The sequence below is a fragment of the Magallana gigas genome, chromosome 3 (assembly GCF_963853765.1).
Source record: "Magallana gigas chromosome 3, xbMagGiga1.1, whole genome shotgun sequence".
In the NCBI taxonomy this organism is placed as follows: Eukaryota; Metazoa; Mollusca; class Bivalvia; order Ostreida; family Ostreidae; genus Magallana; species Magallana gigas.
This window is the reverse complement of record NC_088855.1, coordinates 52,766,598-52,781,625: the sequence shown is the minus strand read 5'-3', so window position 1 is coordinate 52,781,625 and position 15,028 is coordinate 52,766,598. Positions and strand designations below refer to the sequence as shown.

The following is a 15,028-nucleotide window of genomic DNA, read 5'->3' as shown; positions in this document are numbered from 1 at the left end:
TTATAGAATCAATATTGGAAGTACCATTGGTTTACTGTTTCAACATTTCTGCATTCAAACCTACATTAATTTTGCTAATTCACTAACCTACCGCCTTTCATTTGGACTTCCAGACACACAGATATTGGGAAAAAGTTTTTATGACCCAGTGCAATTGAAAAAAAGGAACTAAAAAAGTGCTAATATATGAAGTGATTTGATACATCTTAGCACTATTAAGAGAATGATAAACGCATAGAAGCTGTAATGTCACTGTGAACATGCGGGGGAGGGGGTGCAATTTTCAATTTTTAAAAAAATTGTATAGTAAATCATTAAGTTTACTGTCATGATATGAAAGTATAAGTAAGACATAAGTAAAACCAGAATATTTGTCTATCTAAAATGTCAATCAAATTACACTCTTGATTTGCATTTTTAATTAAGAGAAAGATAATATAAGCATTCAATAGAATAAAACCCAAACTATTCAGCCACAACTGTATAGGATTAATCTGGAAGTAAATTTTCCTACCATGTAAAACTACATGTAATGCATGCATGTTTGTCAACCAGAATTTTATGTTTGCATGAAACAAACTGAACAATTAAAAATATATGTATATTATAATAATATAAATAATATAATAAATTGTGACATATTACTGACAGCAAAGCCATCAGGGGTGAGACGTCCCGGTGCGAAAGATCTCTCGGAGCGAAACGTCTTGGCGCGAGCCGTCCATAGAAGCGAAACGCATTGGCACCGTCATCTAGATCATCTCCCGCCATAGTGCTTCGTTCTGCACATTGTTATGATTGTGATGAACTAAGTACGACCGGAGCTGATCATGTCAAGTTTACACGTTGATAAAGAAGCATTTTTCAGGAGAATCAAGCGCTTATATCAAGCATGGAACGTGAGTCTTTGAACCATAAATCACACACGTGTTTTAATAGCATGTATCTGCGTTTGTATAATAATGTTACTGCTGGTGATCTTGAAGCTATAATGTATCAAATAGTCTCAACTTCGTAGGATAATGGTGATAGATCTATATACCTAAAGATATTTTATTTAAAGTGAGTTGTTTTCATATTTACATTTGAATGATTGAGCATACATCAGGTTTTGCTCACCCATTTCGGAACGAGTGGAATTCCACGTCTTGATCTATGACTTGATGTGATCACTATACTCTGTTCTAAGTTTCTGCTTCCACCACTTTTTACTTTATATTTGAAAATCATTACTACCTTTGTGTCCGAATTACATTGTTTTATTAGAATGAAAAAGTCCAGATTTTCTGTTTCGAAATGCCCCCTCTATACGTATACCGCAACCAAAAATAAGAAGTCTACTGGCGTGCGACCAGTTCTCGCCGAGTACCATTTCTCGCCAGTACATTGTGACGTCATTTTATCAACACATAAAATTATAGACGAAACATGACGTCACAATGTACTGGCGAGAAATGGTACTCGGCGAGAACTGGTCGCACGCCAGTACTGGTGTGCGATCAGTTCTCGCCGAGTACCATTTCTCGCCAGTGCATTGTTACATCTCTTCGTATATAATTTTATGTGTAGAACTTGATAAAATAATGTAACAATGCAATGGCGTGAAATGGTACTTGGCAAGAACTGGTCGCACGCCAATATGGTGATTTTGAATTGCAAACAGCATGAAAGTACCCAGTTTAAAAATTGTGTTTGGGGTACTTCTGTACAGATTGTGTACCTTTGAATGTAGAGAGGATGAAAACATTTCCAATTATAAATCTCCTTAATTTGTTTTAGTTCTTAGGAGTTTCTCTGGGTAAAAGTAGCTGATGTATCACAATGAAAAAACTTTGGATTTTCTCCCTTTTATCGATTTCAGTTGTGCTTAATTGACAAGTATGTTTATTTTCATGAAAAATTGCAAAAAAGCAATTGAAACGACTTTGGACAGAGTATGAATATTCAGTCTTCGCGGAAAAGAAAAATCATCACAGGACATTTGGACAGACAGTTTAAAATATTTCACAGGACCAAACAAATTTTCACCAGTCCAAAGTTTTTACGAAATGAATTTATATCAAATGAATCAATTAACACATAACACAATAAACAATTAACAAAATTTATTCTTCTCTTTAAACAATTTCAAACTTTTTATTTTCTCTTGGAGGTAGTCTTCAAGATATTTATCTCCCTCTTCCCCCCAAACACAGATTGGATCGTATTAAATAATTTCCTCCAAAATGTTATTGTTTTCTTAATCTGTTGTCCTTTGTTCTCTTCGTCCTGTAATGACTAATGTTTCGCTCTGCTTGGTCTCGACTCCATCTTTCTTCAAACGCTTGAAGTAAATGAACGTCTTCCTACCAAAGTCACATGTACTCATCACTGATGCAAACTAACCCGGAATATGAGGCACACTTGTCTACACTCAGTCATTTCTGTCCAAAGGATCCCCAATGACCGGGCCATTGAAATATTTAAGACCCATAATGGTAGAAGTATGTTTTGAAACAATCACGATCAACAAAACGTTTTTATTAACAGGTTTTGGTACTAAGTAAAGCATCCATACGATCAAATAGAAAATATAAAGTTTAAACCCAACCAAAACAAACCTCAGACAAACAGACCGATTTTACCGGTTAGTGCATCGGACTAATTAGATTTTCACCTGTTTTGTCCAACAGTCCAGTGCTTTTGGGATAGACTGAATTATTTAATGAGTGGAAAATGTGTCAATGTCGGAATGGATGACATTCTATGCCTTGATATATGAGATCACTAAGAAATTCAGCATCAGATTTCTGATCTGTTATTTCTACGTTACTCTGACATACGATCTGAGTTAAAATCAACCGACAAAATTTAAACTTTAAAGTCCAGGGATTAAAAATTTAATTAATACTAGCATGCTCTCTAAAATCAACTCAAAACTTGTAAAGTCACTAATAGGCAGCAATAATTCTAGGTAATCTCAGTAAATTCAACTAGCTTGATATTTTAATTGATGCCTTCACTGAATATTGTAACTATTCTTCTTTATTTATTTCTTGATATCTTCCCTAACTTCAGTAACTTGTCACTGTTAAAATCATAAAATTTGTTTGAGACAATTGCGTTCTAAATTGTTTTTAAATGTGTTTTATGACAGAAATCATCTGGAGATGCCCTGGGTCAGATGGACGCTTTGGTTACGTCGGTTGGAATCGACGAAGAAGTTGTTTATTCCAAGTCTACAGCCCTGCAGGTACTGGTCAGAGACATCTGGGAAACCTGGCATAACTCTTGGTTATCCAAATAATTTTGATGCCCTGCTATTTATATATATTTGATCTCACAGCATATAAGGCTACTTAAAAGTAAAAGCGTAGTATAGCAAGTTGAGTAAAAAAAAATGATTATAGTCCACACTATCTATTTTCTTTCCAAGGAATTGCCAAGGTGTTAATGTGGAGTGATCTCTCCTATCTATGTAAAAAATTACTAGTTCTTATCATTCAATTTGTTAATTTTTCACTCATTGTTATATCACAAAAGTCCTCAGAAACAGAGAAATCTAACAGGCTTTAATTTATTACAAATAATAAAGAAATGAATGAATCTTTAAGTAGAACTAGAGTTCCCGTCTTGAAGGCAATTTATAATAAATGAAGACTTAGTAAAGGCCTTTAAACATCACAAGGAACAGTCAACCAAATATAAATAGAGGTTTTTAGCTCACCTGAGCTGAAAGCTCAAGTTTTAAGTTTGTTCAAATCATGATCCTTGAGGATAGGATAAGGCCACAATGGGGCGGGGATGGAATTTTTCAAATGTTGTAATATGTGATATTACTTATAATATATACAAGCATCTTGACAAGCATCTTGACATTTTTTTATTCTCAATTTCAAAGACTTTGGACAATTCTTGGGCCATACAAGTGGTTCCAATTTTAATGTAGATTTATATTTATGTGAACGGTTGTTTAAGATCTTCTTGAGGTCTGCAATACTCATTATGTGATTTGACCATTAAATCATCCAGTTTCAAAAGTGTCTTAACAAAAGAATATCTAGAGAGAATTTATTTTCTAGTAGAATCTACATTGTCCAGATATTTTGTATATGACTCCTTCAAATGATTCTATTATTGGTTATTGTTGCTGAGGTGAGCAATGTAGCCAAATGTTCTCTTGATCTTGTTCTATAATGTACACTGTATAAATGAAATGACTAACAATGTGTATGTTAATCTCTAGACCTGGCTGTTTGGGTACGAGTTGACGGACACTGTGATGGTCTTCTGTGAGAAGAGCATCTCTGTTCTAGCCAGCAAAAAGAAGATTGACTTTCTGAAGCAGTTAGAGGCATCCAAAGAAAACGACCAACCACAGATCAAGCTGTTGACTCGCAACAAGGTATGGTATTCCAAGTATCCTCGTGAGTTAATGATGTCAGATTGGTGATAATGATCTACTTGTCATTTTATGTACTTTATATGTGTTTGTTGAATTTCTTCTGTTATTGCTTTCTTTGTTTTACACAGGGGGATAAAGACAAAGAAAATTTCCAGAAGCTGATAAGTGAAATTAAATCAAGCAAAAAGGTAACTTTTAACAGTTTTCAATGTACACAGCAATAGAATGAATTTGACTAGAATGTTAATCTGGAATTATGTAATGGTACGTATAAATTTGTGTGTGACAGGGTAAGACCATCGGAGAATTCAGTAAAGACAAGTTCCCCGGCGAGTTCATGGAGAGCTGGAGATCAGCTTTAGGAGCAGCTTCATTCCAGAAGGTAAAGACAATTTCCGTCTCGGCTAGATTCATATACAAGTGATTGTAGTGTACTGTTGAAAGCAGTAAAGATTATACAACTACAAAGGTGAAACAGTTTCTGTTGATATTTTCAACCACAAGGTGTTTATTGGTATTGTCTTGTGCAGCATCTGTTGCCAATCCAGTGACGTGCTCATGATTAAAGAATTTCTTCCTTAATCTTTTGGGACCTAGAAAGTTCCATGTAAATTACTCTCTTGACCTACTTCAGTATTGATGAACTTTGAACCTGTGGGTTGTTTTTTTTTCACAGGTAGATGTTAGCTCCACCATGGCCTACATAATGGCTCCAAAGGAAGAATCGGAAATCAAAACAATGCAGAAAGCTTCAGCAGTCACCTGTGAAGTGTTCTCCAAATACCTCCGGGAACAAATCATGGAGATTATTGATGCTGAAAAGGTTGGGAATTAATGCACGCAAGAGTGTATTTAGTAAAGTCAATTTGATTGATTGTATACTGAAACCGTATGGGGTCTTTTTTGTGCATTTTATGTAACATTGCATTTGTGTAGGGAATATATTTGAGATATAATGAGATATGAATAAAGTTCTTTGACTGTTAGGAAAACAGTGTAAGGTCTTTCGTTTAGCAAATCATCTAGCTTTTGCTAAATTTGCAACCTTAATTCTGGAAATTTCCATGTTTCCTGTACTTGGTTTAGTTAAGCATGTACATCTAGCATTTATAAAAGAAAATTTGAGAGATGTATAAATTTGGAAATATATACAAAATGTTTATTCCCACAGAAAGTGAAACACTCGAAGCTGGCAGATGGAGTGGAGCAGGCCCTACAGAACAAGAAGATAGTGGGGGGAGTGGATGTTGGGCAGCTGGACATGTGTTACCCAGCCATCGTACAGAGTGGGGGCAAATACAGCCTCAAATTCTCCACTGTCAGGTCAGGAAATGATTCCAGAGCAGACAGAGATAGTTGATGTAACATGTTGTTGGACATTGTCTCCTTATCTGTATTATGTCTGTGGTATAAAGTCATTTATAAGTTGCAAGCATGACAAAATAAGAACCTTTATTTGTGAAATGTTTTTGACATGAAATAAAAGATTCTCTTTAGAAATGTGCATGTAAGGACAAAATCAGATGAAGCTCCTTGTATTACAGTGACGACTCGAACCTCGACTTTGGGACCATTATATGTGCCCTCGGAGTAAGATACAAGTCTTATTGCGCCAACATCGTTAGAACGTTAATGGTGGACCCTTCTGAGAAACAGCAGAAAGATTATGACTTTCTCTTAAAAGTGGAAGAAGAAATCCTGAACAAGCTCCAGGATGGTAAGACCAGCAATAACTGGTTAGTTCTGAATTAAATAATCTGAATGACAAATGCTCCAGGTGTCTTTTTCAAGTAGAAATATCAAAGCTTGCTTTTACTTATTCTAGTTTAGTGATTTTATCACAAAAAATCCTCAAAAATAATTTTAAGTTGTATAGGTTTCCCAATTAAGATGGTTTGGTTTTGTCAACAAATCTGTCTTTGCATCTTTTTGCGTAATTTTGTTAATAAAACAAAATATATTAGAATACATGTAGTTATTAAATAAGTTTGTTTGTACATAATCATTGTGGTGTATGTAGGGACCAAGCTGAGCGAGGTGTACGAGGGCATCGTCTCCTTTGTGAAGAAGCAGCGCTCAGACCTGGAGAGTAAGATGACCAAGTCCTTCGGGTTTGCCATGGGCATTGAGTTCAGGGAGGGGTCCTTATTGATCTCAGCAAAGACAACAGCTAAAGCCAAGAAAGGTGAGAAACTAACGTTTCAATGGCTTTTTAGTGTATCATTTTCACATGTTGGGGAAAAGAGATTTTAACAGATGCAACTTGATAAAACATTATTTTATAAATGTTAAAGGAATGACTTTCAACATCAATGTGGGATTTGGGGATCTAGTGAATGATGGAAAGAAATACGCTCTTTTCCTGGGGGACACAGTCCTAGTCAATGAGGTTTGTATTTTATGATATAGTTTATTATGACTTTAATACTTGGGAGAGTTAATCTACATGTAGTTCTGACTGTGTCTGGAATAAACATAAATTTTATGTGACTGTGATTATTTTCTTACATTTGCAAGAGGAAAGACTTGTGCAGTGTATGTTATGTTATATGAGTATTTAGTTACCTGTTTGGCAGTGTGACGGGTATCCTATATTATAGTTCGATCAGATTAACACTGTTGTTACACTAAAATTCCAGGGTTCCCCAGCCTCCTTGCTGACAACCAAACAGAAAAAGATCAAGCATGTCTGTATCTTCCTGAAGGACCCTGACGAAGTGGAAGAGGAGGAGGAGAAGGAAGAGGAGCCGGTTCTCCTCGGGCGAGGAGCGAGGAATGCGGTCCTCGACAGTCGGACCAGGGTAGGATAGCTCCATGCAGTATTGAGAGATTCTGATGAGGGTTATGTACTCTGTTCTAGGATACATGTTTCTCCTTATTACTTCAATGTGAAAGTTTGTTCTGCTTGTATATCCTCATAACAAATTTTTCATACAGAAGGATTCTGGAGACAGAAATTTTGTTTATTGTGCAAAATTGTAAATAAAATCTGAGGAGAAATAAGAGTTATCTCTCTTGTGCCTATATGGTGTTGTCACGCTTAAACTTTTGTACCCTTAAGTATGTTCATTTTAATGAATTTCAGACTGAAATGACAGCAGAAGAGAAGCGACATGAACATCAGAAAGAATTGGCCACCAAAATTAATGAAGATGCACGAGAGAGATTGAAAGGACTCAAAGGAGATAATGAAGAAAAGAAGTAAGAATGCTTGAGGGCAATTGACAGTTTTCATGCTGATACTTTTTTTTTGTCACCTTGAATCTACATGTATGTTGTTAAGATATATATACAAAGGGTTTTTATTTATGATTTTGTAGAGTAAGAAAGTCAGTTGTGTCATATTCAAACTCATCAAAGATGCCCCAGGAACAGGAGATTCGTAACTTACAGTTGTATGTGGGTAAGTAATGATAACAAAAATAACAACAGTCAAAGTGTTAATATATGGTACATCAATATTCAAAGAATCCATTTTATTTTCTAAATAATTCAACTTTCCCTTTAATTTCCCATTCATTGGTTTGTAAATGATAGACTATGTTATTTTTGCTCCATTGCTCATTTTAAGTGTTATCCATTAGTCTACAACACAAGGGATACTAGTGCTGGTGTTTTACAATATAAAACTTGTTTTTAGACAGAAAATATGAGACAGTTATTCTACCAATATTTGGAACACCAGCACCTTTTCACATTGCAACTATAAAGGTAGGTAAAACATTCATAATTTTACAGTATTTTGTTTTTGATTTTTCTTGAGTTTTGTAATATTTGGCATCATCAACTTCAATTTAAGTAAGACTTAGTAAAATGGAATAAATGGGAATGAATAGGATGGGACTAAAATTATGTTATAAAGTTAACATTTTTTTTGGTAAGTTCACAGCATTTTCTTGTACTTTCGATACTTTCTTGTTCATGTGTGTTACAAATGTGTAAAATTCCTCTTAATATTTATCTTTTATCACTATTTAACTTCTCTATATTAACCACTTGTGTATTTCTCCAGAACATCAGCCAGTCCGTTGAAGGTGACTACACGTATCTCAGAATCAACTTCTTCCACCCGGGCTCCTCCTTGGGCAGGAACGAGGGCACCAGCTTCCCTCAACCAGATGCCACATTTGTCAAGGAAATGTAAATATTTTGTAGATCATTTTAAAAAAGGAAGGAATTCTATGGAGAAGTTGCAATAAAAGTTGTTGGGTTCTTGCTCAAAAATACATGATTAAAAGGAGGCTCCTCATTTTCTTGTTTCTATCATTATGTTCCTGCATGTACCGGTATTGATGATAGTTGATGTATTATTCACATTATGGGTACCTTGGACTTGACAATGAATATGAAAATCTAAAAATGATGAAAGTTTTGGGTAAAAATCTTAAGTCAGGCCTTGGAATCCTTTTGACAGTTTAGAATTATTTGAATTCAATACAGTTAAAGTGTGCATGTTAAAAAAAGTATTAGATTTTTCTCAAATCAAATACTCTTTCCTTTAACAGAACCTACAGAAGTTCTAACACCAAGGAACCTGGTGAGATTTCGGCCCCTTCCTCCAATCTGAACACGGCGTACAGACTGATCAAAGAAGTACAGAAAAAGTTTAAGACACGCGAGGCAGAGGAAAGAGAGAAGGAGGTATGAGGCGTGAACAGATTGCTGTATAGGGGAGGTTTTTCTATCCAGTTACAATCAATATGGGAATTAATCTGGCAAGAACAATGAAATGCATCTAGATGTTAAGAGAATGTTCCATGAATTTATAGGGCATTGTGAAACAAGACACCCTGATTATCAATCCCAACAGAGGAAACCCCAAACTGAAAGATCTCTACATCAGACCAAACATTGTATCCAAGAGGATTTCAGGGAGCCTTGAAGCCCACACAAATGGTTAGTAGAGTCTATTTCAATATTCATACTTGCCTCAGTTGCCTGCATCATTTCCTCTGCAATTATGTAAATGTTGTGTGGCCTATTTTTGGAGATTTGTTAGAACATAAACATACATATAAATACTAATGCTGATACAGAAAGTGTATCATATATTTTTAGGGCTGTAAATTAATTGGTTTGGGGTACCCCAAAAATATTTTTAAAATTGAGCAACAATGAATTCAAATGATTTCACAATACTTGTAGTGTGATAAGGCTACTTGGATCATGTCTGAACATTCATAACATCAGAGTTACCCCCCCCCCCCCCCCTCCCTCCCAAAGTTTTAACTCTTGATTAAATTCTTATATACATGCACTTACTTCACTTGCATTTTTTGTGACAATTTTTATCTTGGTATTTATGTCCAAGAAGTAATTAATGTATGTCAGTATTACTTGAAGTCATTTCTGAGTTGTTTTAAAAAGAATATTTTGGGCAAAAGAATTTATTATGATCTTTAAACTCAAGTGTAAAAGAAAGGTATTCTGTGAATGCTAAAAGTATATATGAATTTATGTCAGTATTAATTAATATATGTGATTATTACTTTTAAGTCAATTTCTGTGTTGTTTAAAAAATATTTTGGGCAATAGAATAAATTAATATATGCGATTATTATGTTAGGTCAATTTCTTAGCATTTCGGGCTAAAGAATGTATGCTGGTCTTTAAACTCAAATCAGTCAAATGTAAAAGAAATGTGCTCTGTGAATGCTACATGTGTATATCTGAGTTCAAGTGAACATGGATTGATTAGAGTGAGTTAAATTGACTGTGATTTCGTCTGATTTGACCAGGTTTCCGCTTCACCTCCATCCGTGGAGACAAGGTGGACATTCTGTACAACAACATCAAGAACGCCTTCTTCCAGCCGTGTGACGGAGAGATGGTCATTCTGCTCCACTTTCACCTCAAGGTCTGTATCCACGAGACTCTTATTGACTAAAGTCTCAGTTATATGCTGATCTGGTTGGAAAAAAAGCATGCATGGAAAAAAAGAAAAAATCATATTGACTGCAAATTATTGAACAGTAATTATTAACGGTAAAATTATAGATAAAACTGAATATTACCGGTAAGGTAATCAAAGAGTATTTGTTTATTTGAAACATTACTTGTGCTATTCCTTGAATCATTTGCTCTGAATGAGGTTTTGAGTAGGTAAAAGGTATTTTTTCCAGTGTTTATTATTGTGTATGTTTTTTGTTTCTAGCATGCCATTTTGTTTGGGAAGAAGAAACATGTAGACGTCCAGTTCTACACAGAAGTGGGAGAGGTGACGACGGATCTCGGCAAACACCAGCACATGCATGACAGAGACGACCTGCATGCTGAACAGGTCAGGCGTAGTCTCCTGACAAATGCTCATACAAAAATGCTCATGTACAATGTACTGCTTGTTACATGTAGGTGTACTTAAGGGCAAAATATTGTATGATTTATATACACATTCTTTCCCTTCTATTATATGGTTTGGGCAGTTTATGCTTTATAAACCGAAAATGGGTTTATAAAAAAGCATAAAGGCCATTTTATATTGTATAAAACTAATAAATAATAAATTCATTGCTTATAATTTAATTTTTTTTAACTAGTTCTAGATTTAAACAGGTTTTTTTTTTACCGTTAAAATGACATCAAATTGCACACAATTCGAACATAACTTTAGGCGGATTGATACAATTTTGACGTTAGTTTGACTGTGACGTAGGCAACTTCTTTATACGATATAAAACAATTTTTTAGTCAATCAAAAATTGTTACAACCAGAATTGAATTATAAATAATTGCCTTCTTTAATGAATTTTTGATTGGTCTTATGTTACACTCTTGTATGTAATGAACAGGCTGAAAGAGAACTGCGACAAAAACTGAAAGCTGCCTTCAAAGGATTCTGTGAGAAGGTTGAGGCCATCACCAAGGGAGAGGTGGAGTTTGACTCGCCCTTCAGAGAGTTGGGATTCTACGGAGCCCCGTTCAGAAGTACGGTGTTGCTGCAGCCCACCAGTGGCTGTGTGGTCCACCTCACAGAATGGGTACATGGTCTTCTTCTGATTGTCCAAAATTAAACCAACATTTTCTGATAGAGTTTGGCTTACTCATATTTATAAAGAGTTTTTTTTTTTTTACGTACAAAAGACTTTTATATTTTTTTTGTAAAATAAGTTGCTCACGTTAGATTTTTACATATTGTTTTATATTTGCTATGATATCTACAATAATATACTCTGTACTTTCAACTATTTTCCACATAAAGATAAGAAATGAATGGTTTATGTTCTATACTACAGCCCCCGTTTGTGGTGTCTCTGGACGAGGTAGAACTGATCCACTTTGAGCGTGTACAGTTCCATCTGAAGAACTTTGACATGGTGTTTGTATACAAAGACTACAGCAAAAAAACAGCTATGATCAACTCCATACCAATGAACATGTTGGACCATGTTAAAGACTGGCTCAAGTGAGTGTCAAGACTTCATTGCCAAAAACATAGATTCTTAACTAACTACTTATGCTGATAAGTTGATTTTCAGAACAATTGAAATCATTTAGAAATCGGTTCATAATGTTTCAATGTTGACGGCTGTCGCGATTGTATAGTTGTTACACTCTTTGAGTCAGATAGAACGAAAACACTTCAACTTCTGTTATTTTAATGCAGTTCCTGTGAAGTACATTACACTGAAGGAATTCAGAGCTTGAACTGGGCCAAGATTATGAAGACAATTACTGACGACCCAGAGGGCTTTTTTGACAATGGAGGATGGTCATTCTTGGAGCCGGAGAGTGCTGTAAGTCATGCATGGTGTACAAAGTAAATTATATGAATTTAATACGTAGATGAGTTACTTCGCTGACCCACTGAAACTAGTACCCCATCAAAGAACTTTACTCTTATTCTGTGTAACTTTAAGTTTGGCTTGTATTTTCTACGAGAATAAATATCAAATTGTCAGCTGTTACAAATGCTATTCTGCAAAATGATAATTGTTATATTGGTGCTGCAATTGAGCATGGATTTTTACTGTGTATGCCCACTGTACACTGTAATGAGTTCGAATAACAGAGTGGACATGTTGATTGATTCTCAGGATGAGGGTGGAGATGACGATGATGATGAAGATGATGAGGCGTACACTCCCACTGACATTGACAGTGAGGAGGGAGACTCGAGTGAGGATTACAGCGAGGAGAGTGATTGGTCAGGAGAGGCTGAGGACTCCTCAGGTAAGTCAAAGTGGCACAGGTATACAGATGTACCTGTATTTGTTGAGTTATTAGGGAAATTAAACTCCTTATTTAAGCTCATTTATAGTTGTGTACTTCACCTGTTTGTGTGTCAGGATAATGATACCAATATACCCCCTGGTAAGCCCTGATGTTAACAGGTGTGCAACAGGTGCCCAACACATGAGTATATGATTTTGTTTTGATGTTGATGAAACTTGTAGTTGATATTTTTACAGCCAGGCATTGTAAAGGTAAAAATTAATAATGCAATGATAAATGAGCATTTAAACTTTTGTATAAATTTCATTCTTTAGCATTTAATTGCGAGCAGATTGTGAAGTGGTACATGGACATGTTTCTGTCATTGTTTATTATTTACATGAATTATGGTATGAATTACAGAGGAAGAGCTGGGGTCCAGTGAGGAGAGTGGAAAAGATTGGGATGAACTGGAGGAGGAAGCTCGGCGAGGTTTGTCACTGTGTTTCTGGCAACTCACTGTTCCTGTTATTTCTTAATCTAAACATCTGTAAATGATTATCTCTGAAGGTTATGTTGTTTGAGGGATGAAGTAACATAAGAAGTTATCTTGTGCGATAATTGTATTAGAGAGGACTACATCTATGAGGAGTTCTTGTCCAGTGTGATAGTTTTAATCTTTCTCTACTTTTTCAGCTGATGCTGAGACCCTCTATGATGAAATGGAGGGGAGTAAACACAAGCCCCCGGCTCCCTCGTCCTCCTCACGCCACAAGCACCACTCCTCATCCTCCTCATCGAGGCACAAGTCCTCACACAAGTCACCTCATAAATCGCCTCACAAGTCATCACACAAGTCGTCCCATAAGTCGCCTCACAAGTCGGACCACAAACGGAAGAGGGAAGACAGCGGAGACCGACACAAGGAAAAGAAGAGGAAGAAGTAAAGTTGGCCAGAGAGGACCATGGGAGGGGGAAGATATGCTACAGATTACACAGATAGTGCTGAAGGGATTTTTCATAGCGTTATTGTTGTGTTTCTTGGAGAACAAACACTTTCTTTATTGTGTCATCTATGTGTCAAGAAAACAAAATACTATTTTGTATAATGCAAGACTAAAGAGTTAAACATAACATGAGAAATGTTTATTTACTTTTATTATCAATGTATGTGTTAATTGTACACTGTACCCAATTGTGTAAAAATACAGTTGTATAGTGAGCTGAAACTACAAGTACATGTTTAATTGTGAATAAATGAGTTTTAGTTTGAAGCAAAGATAACAGTTTTTAGATCACCTGGGTCACTCATGTGACAAAATTTATTTGTTGTTGTTGGTTGCCATGCAATTCTACATCTTTAACTCCCTCTTTAAAACTACAAGGCCAATTGTTATCTTTTTGGTGTCCAGCATGTCTAGAAAAAGAGAAATCGAAATTTTGAAATTTCTGACCTCATTGGTAGGGCCAAATATGCAAACTGACAAAATGTTAAAATATTATTTTACAGTACACTTGTAGAAAAAAAAAGATGTCCATGAAGCTCTCTACCCAAATTGTGAAAATCATGGCCCCTGGGTCAGGGGTCCAGGCCCTTAAGTAGGGTTGATATGGCCAAATAATGAAAATGTATTCAAACCTAAAAAATCTTTCCTACTTAGTCTTCCACAACGGGGGAAAATAAATTGAATGAAGCCCTCATTCTAGATTGTGAAATTCATGATGCATTGTGTGGGGTTCAGGCTCGTGGATGGGGCCAATTTGGCCACAGTGAAATGGATGAAATATTATATTTTCTTGTGTACTTTCAAAGTCATTGGAGATCAACTAAATGCATTGTAATTATGTCCATAATGTCCTTTTCTGTGAAATTCATTGGGCAGGGATTCAGGTTTTTATATGGAAAGGGGGGTAATGAAGATAGTCAAATACGAGTAGTGAACGGGTATTTGAGTTACTCTGGTAACTTATTGCTGAACGGGTATTCGAGTTACTCTGGTAACTTAATGCTGAACGGGTATTCGAGTTACTCTGGTAACTTAATGCTGAACGGGTATTTGAGTTACTCTAGTAACTTATTGCTGAATGGGTATTTGAGTTACTCTAGTAACTTATTGCTGAATGGGTATTTGAGTTACTCTAGTAACTTATTGCTGAATTGGTATTTGAGTTACTCTAGTAACTTATTGCTGAATTGGTATTTGAGTTACCCTGGTAACTTACTGCCGTTGTTGAACATTAGGGTTGGACTCCAAAATGAAGCTTAAGGTGGTTTAGGAAACCTCCATTTTGTGAAGTAGAAATAAATAATAAATAGCGCATAATTTTATAGATGTTTTCTTTCCCGATAAAGTGACCTTATAGCGAAGCACAATGGCACCTCTGCGAATGTTATTGTCTTTTAAATTTAGACCACGTGGTTTTATTTGATCCTTTCAGTTTGGCAGTAAAAATCATGCCTCGTGTTTATAATCTATTTCCTAGAATCTAGGT

The 15,028-nt window shown here is 35.6% G+C and overlaps 1 protein-coding gene across 1 annotated transcript; it reads left to right on the top strand.

Moving 5' to 3' along the window:
* The first annotated feature begins 737 nt into the window (after positions 1-737).
* Positions 738-13,824, top strand: LOC105341072 (FACT complex subunit SPT16). Its single transcript, XM_011447370.4, has 25 exons — positions 738-899; positions 3,137-3,232; positions 4,226-4,384; positions 4,513-4,572; positions 4,674-4,766; positions 5,061-5,207; positions 5,556-5,707; positions 5,929-6,101; positions 6,405-6,569; positions 6,679-6,773; positions 7,024-7,185; positions 7,470-7,585; positions 7,705-7,787; positions 8,025-8,095; positions 8,397-8,524; positions 8,890-9,025; positions 9,154-9,280; positions 10,123-10,241; positions 10,539-10,664; positions 11,173-11,361; positions 11,617-11,786; positions 11,988-12,117; positions 12,418-12,553; positions 12,959-13,027; positions 13,232-13,824. The coding sequence occupies exons 1-25, from the start codon at positions 831-833 to the stop codon at positions 13,480-13,482; spliced, it is 3,222 nt and encodes a 1,073-aa protein (XP_011445672.3). The 5' UTR covers positions 738-830; the 3' UTR covers positions 13,483-13,824.
* Positions 13,825-15,028: the final 1,204 nt, after the last annotated feature.

Excerpts from the sequence above, each read along its gene's own strand:
- LOC105341072 (XM_011447370.4), top strand. The coding sequence starts at position 831 with ATGTCAAGTTTACACGTTGATAAAGAAGCATTTTTCAGGAGAATCAAG. Across the intron at positions 5,708-5,928 it reads CTCAAATTCTCCACTGTCAG|TGACGACTCGAACCTCGACT; the intron begins GTCAGGAAATGA and ends CTTGTATTACAG. Across the intron at positions 9,026-9,153 it reads CAGAGGAAAGAGAGAAGGAG|GGCATTGTGAAACAAGACAC; the intron begins GTATGAGGCGTG and ends ATGAATTTATAG.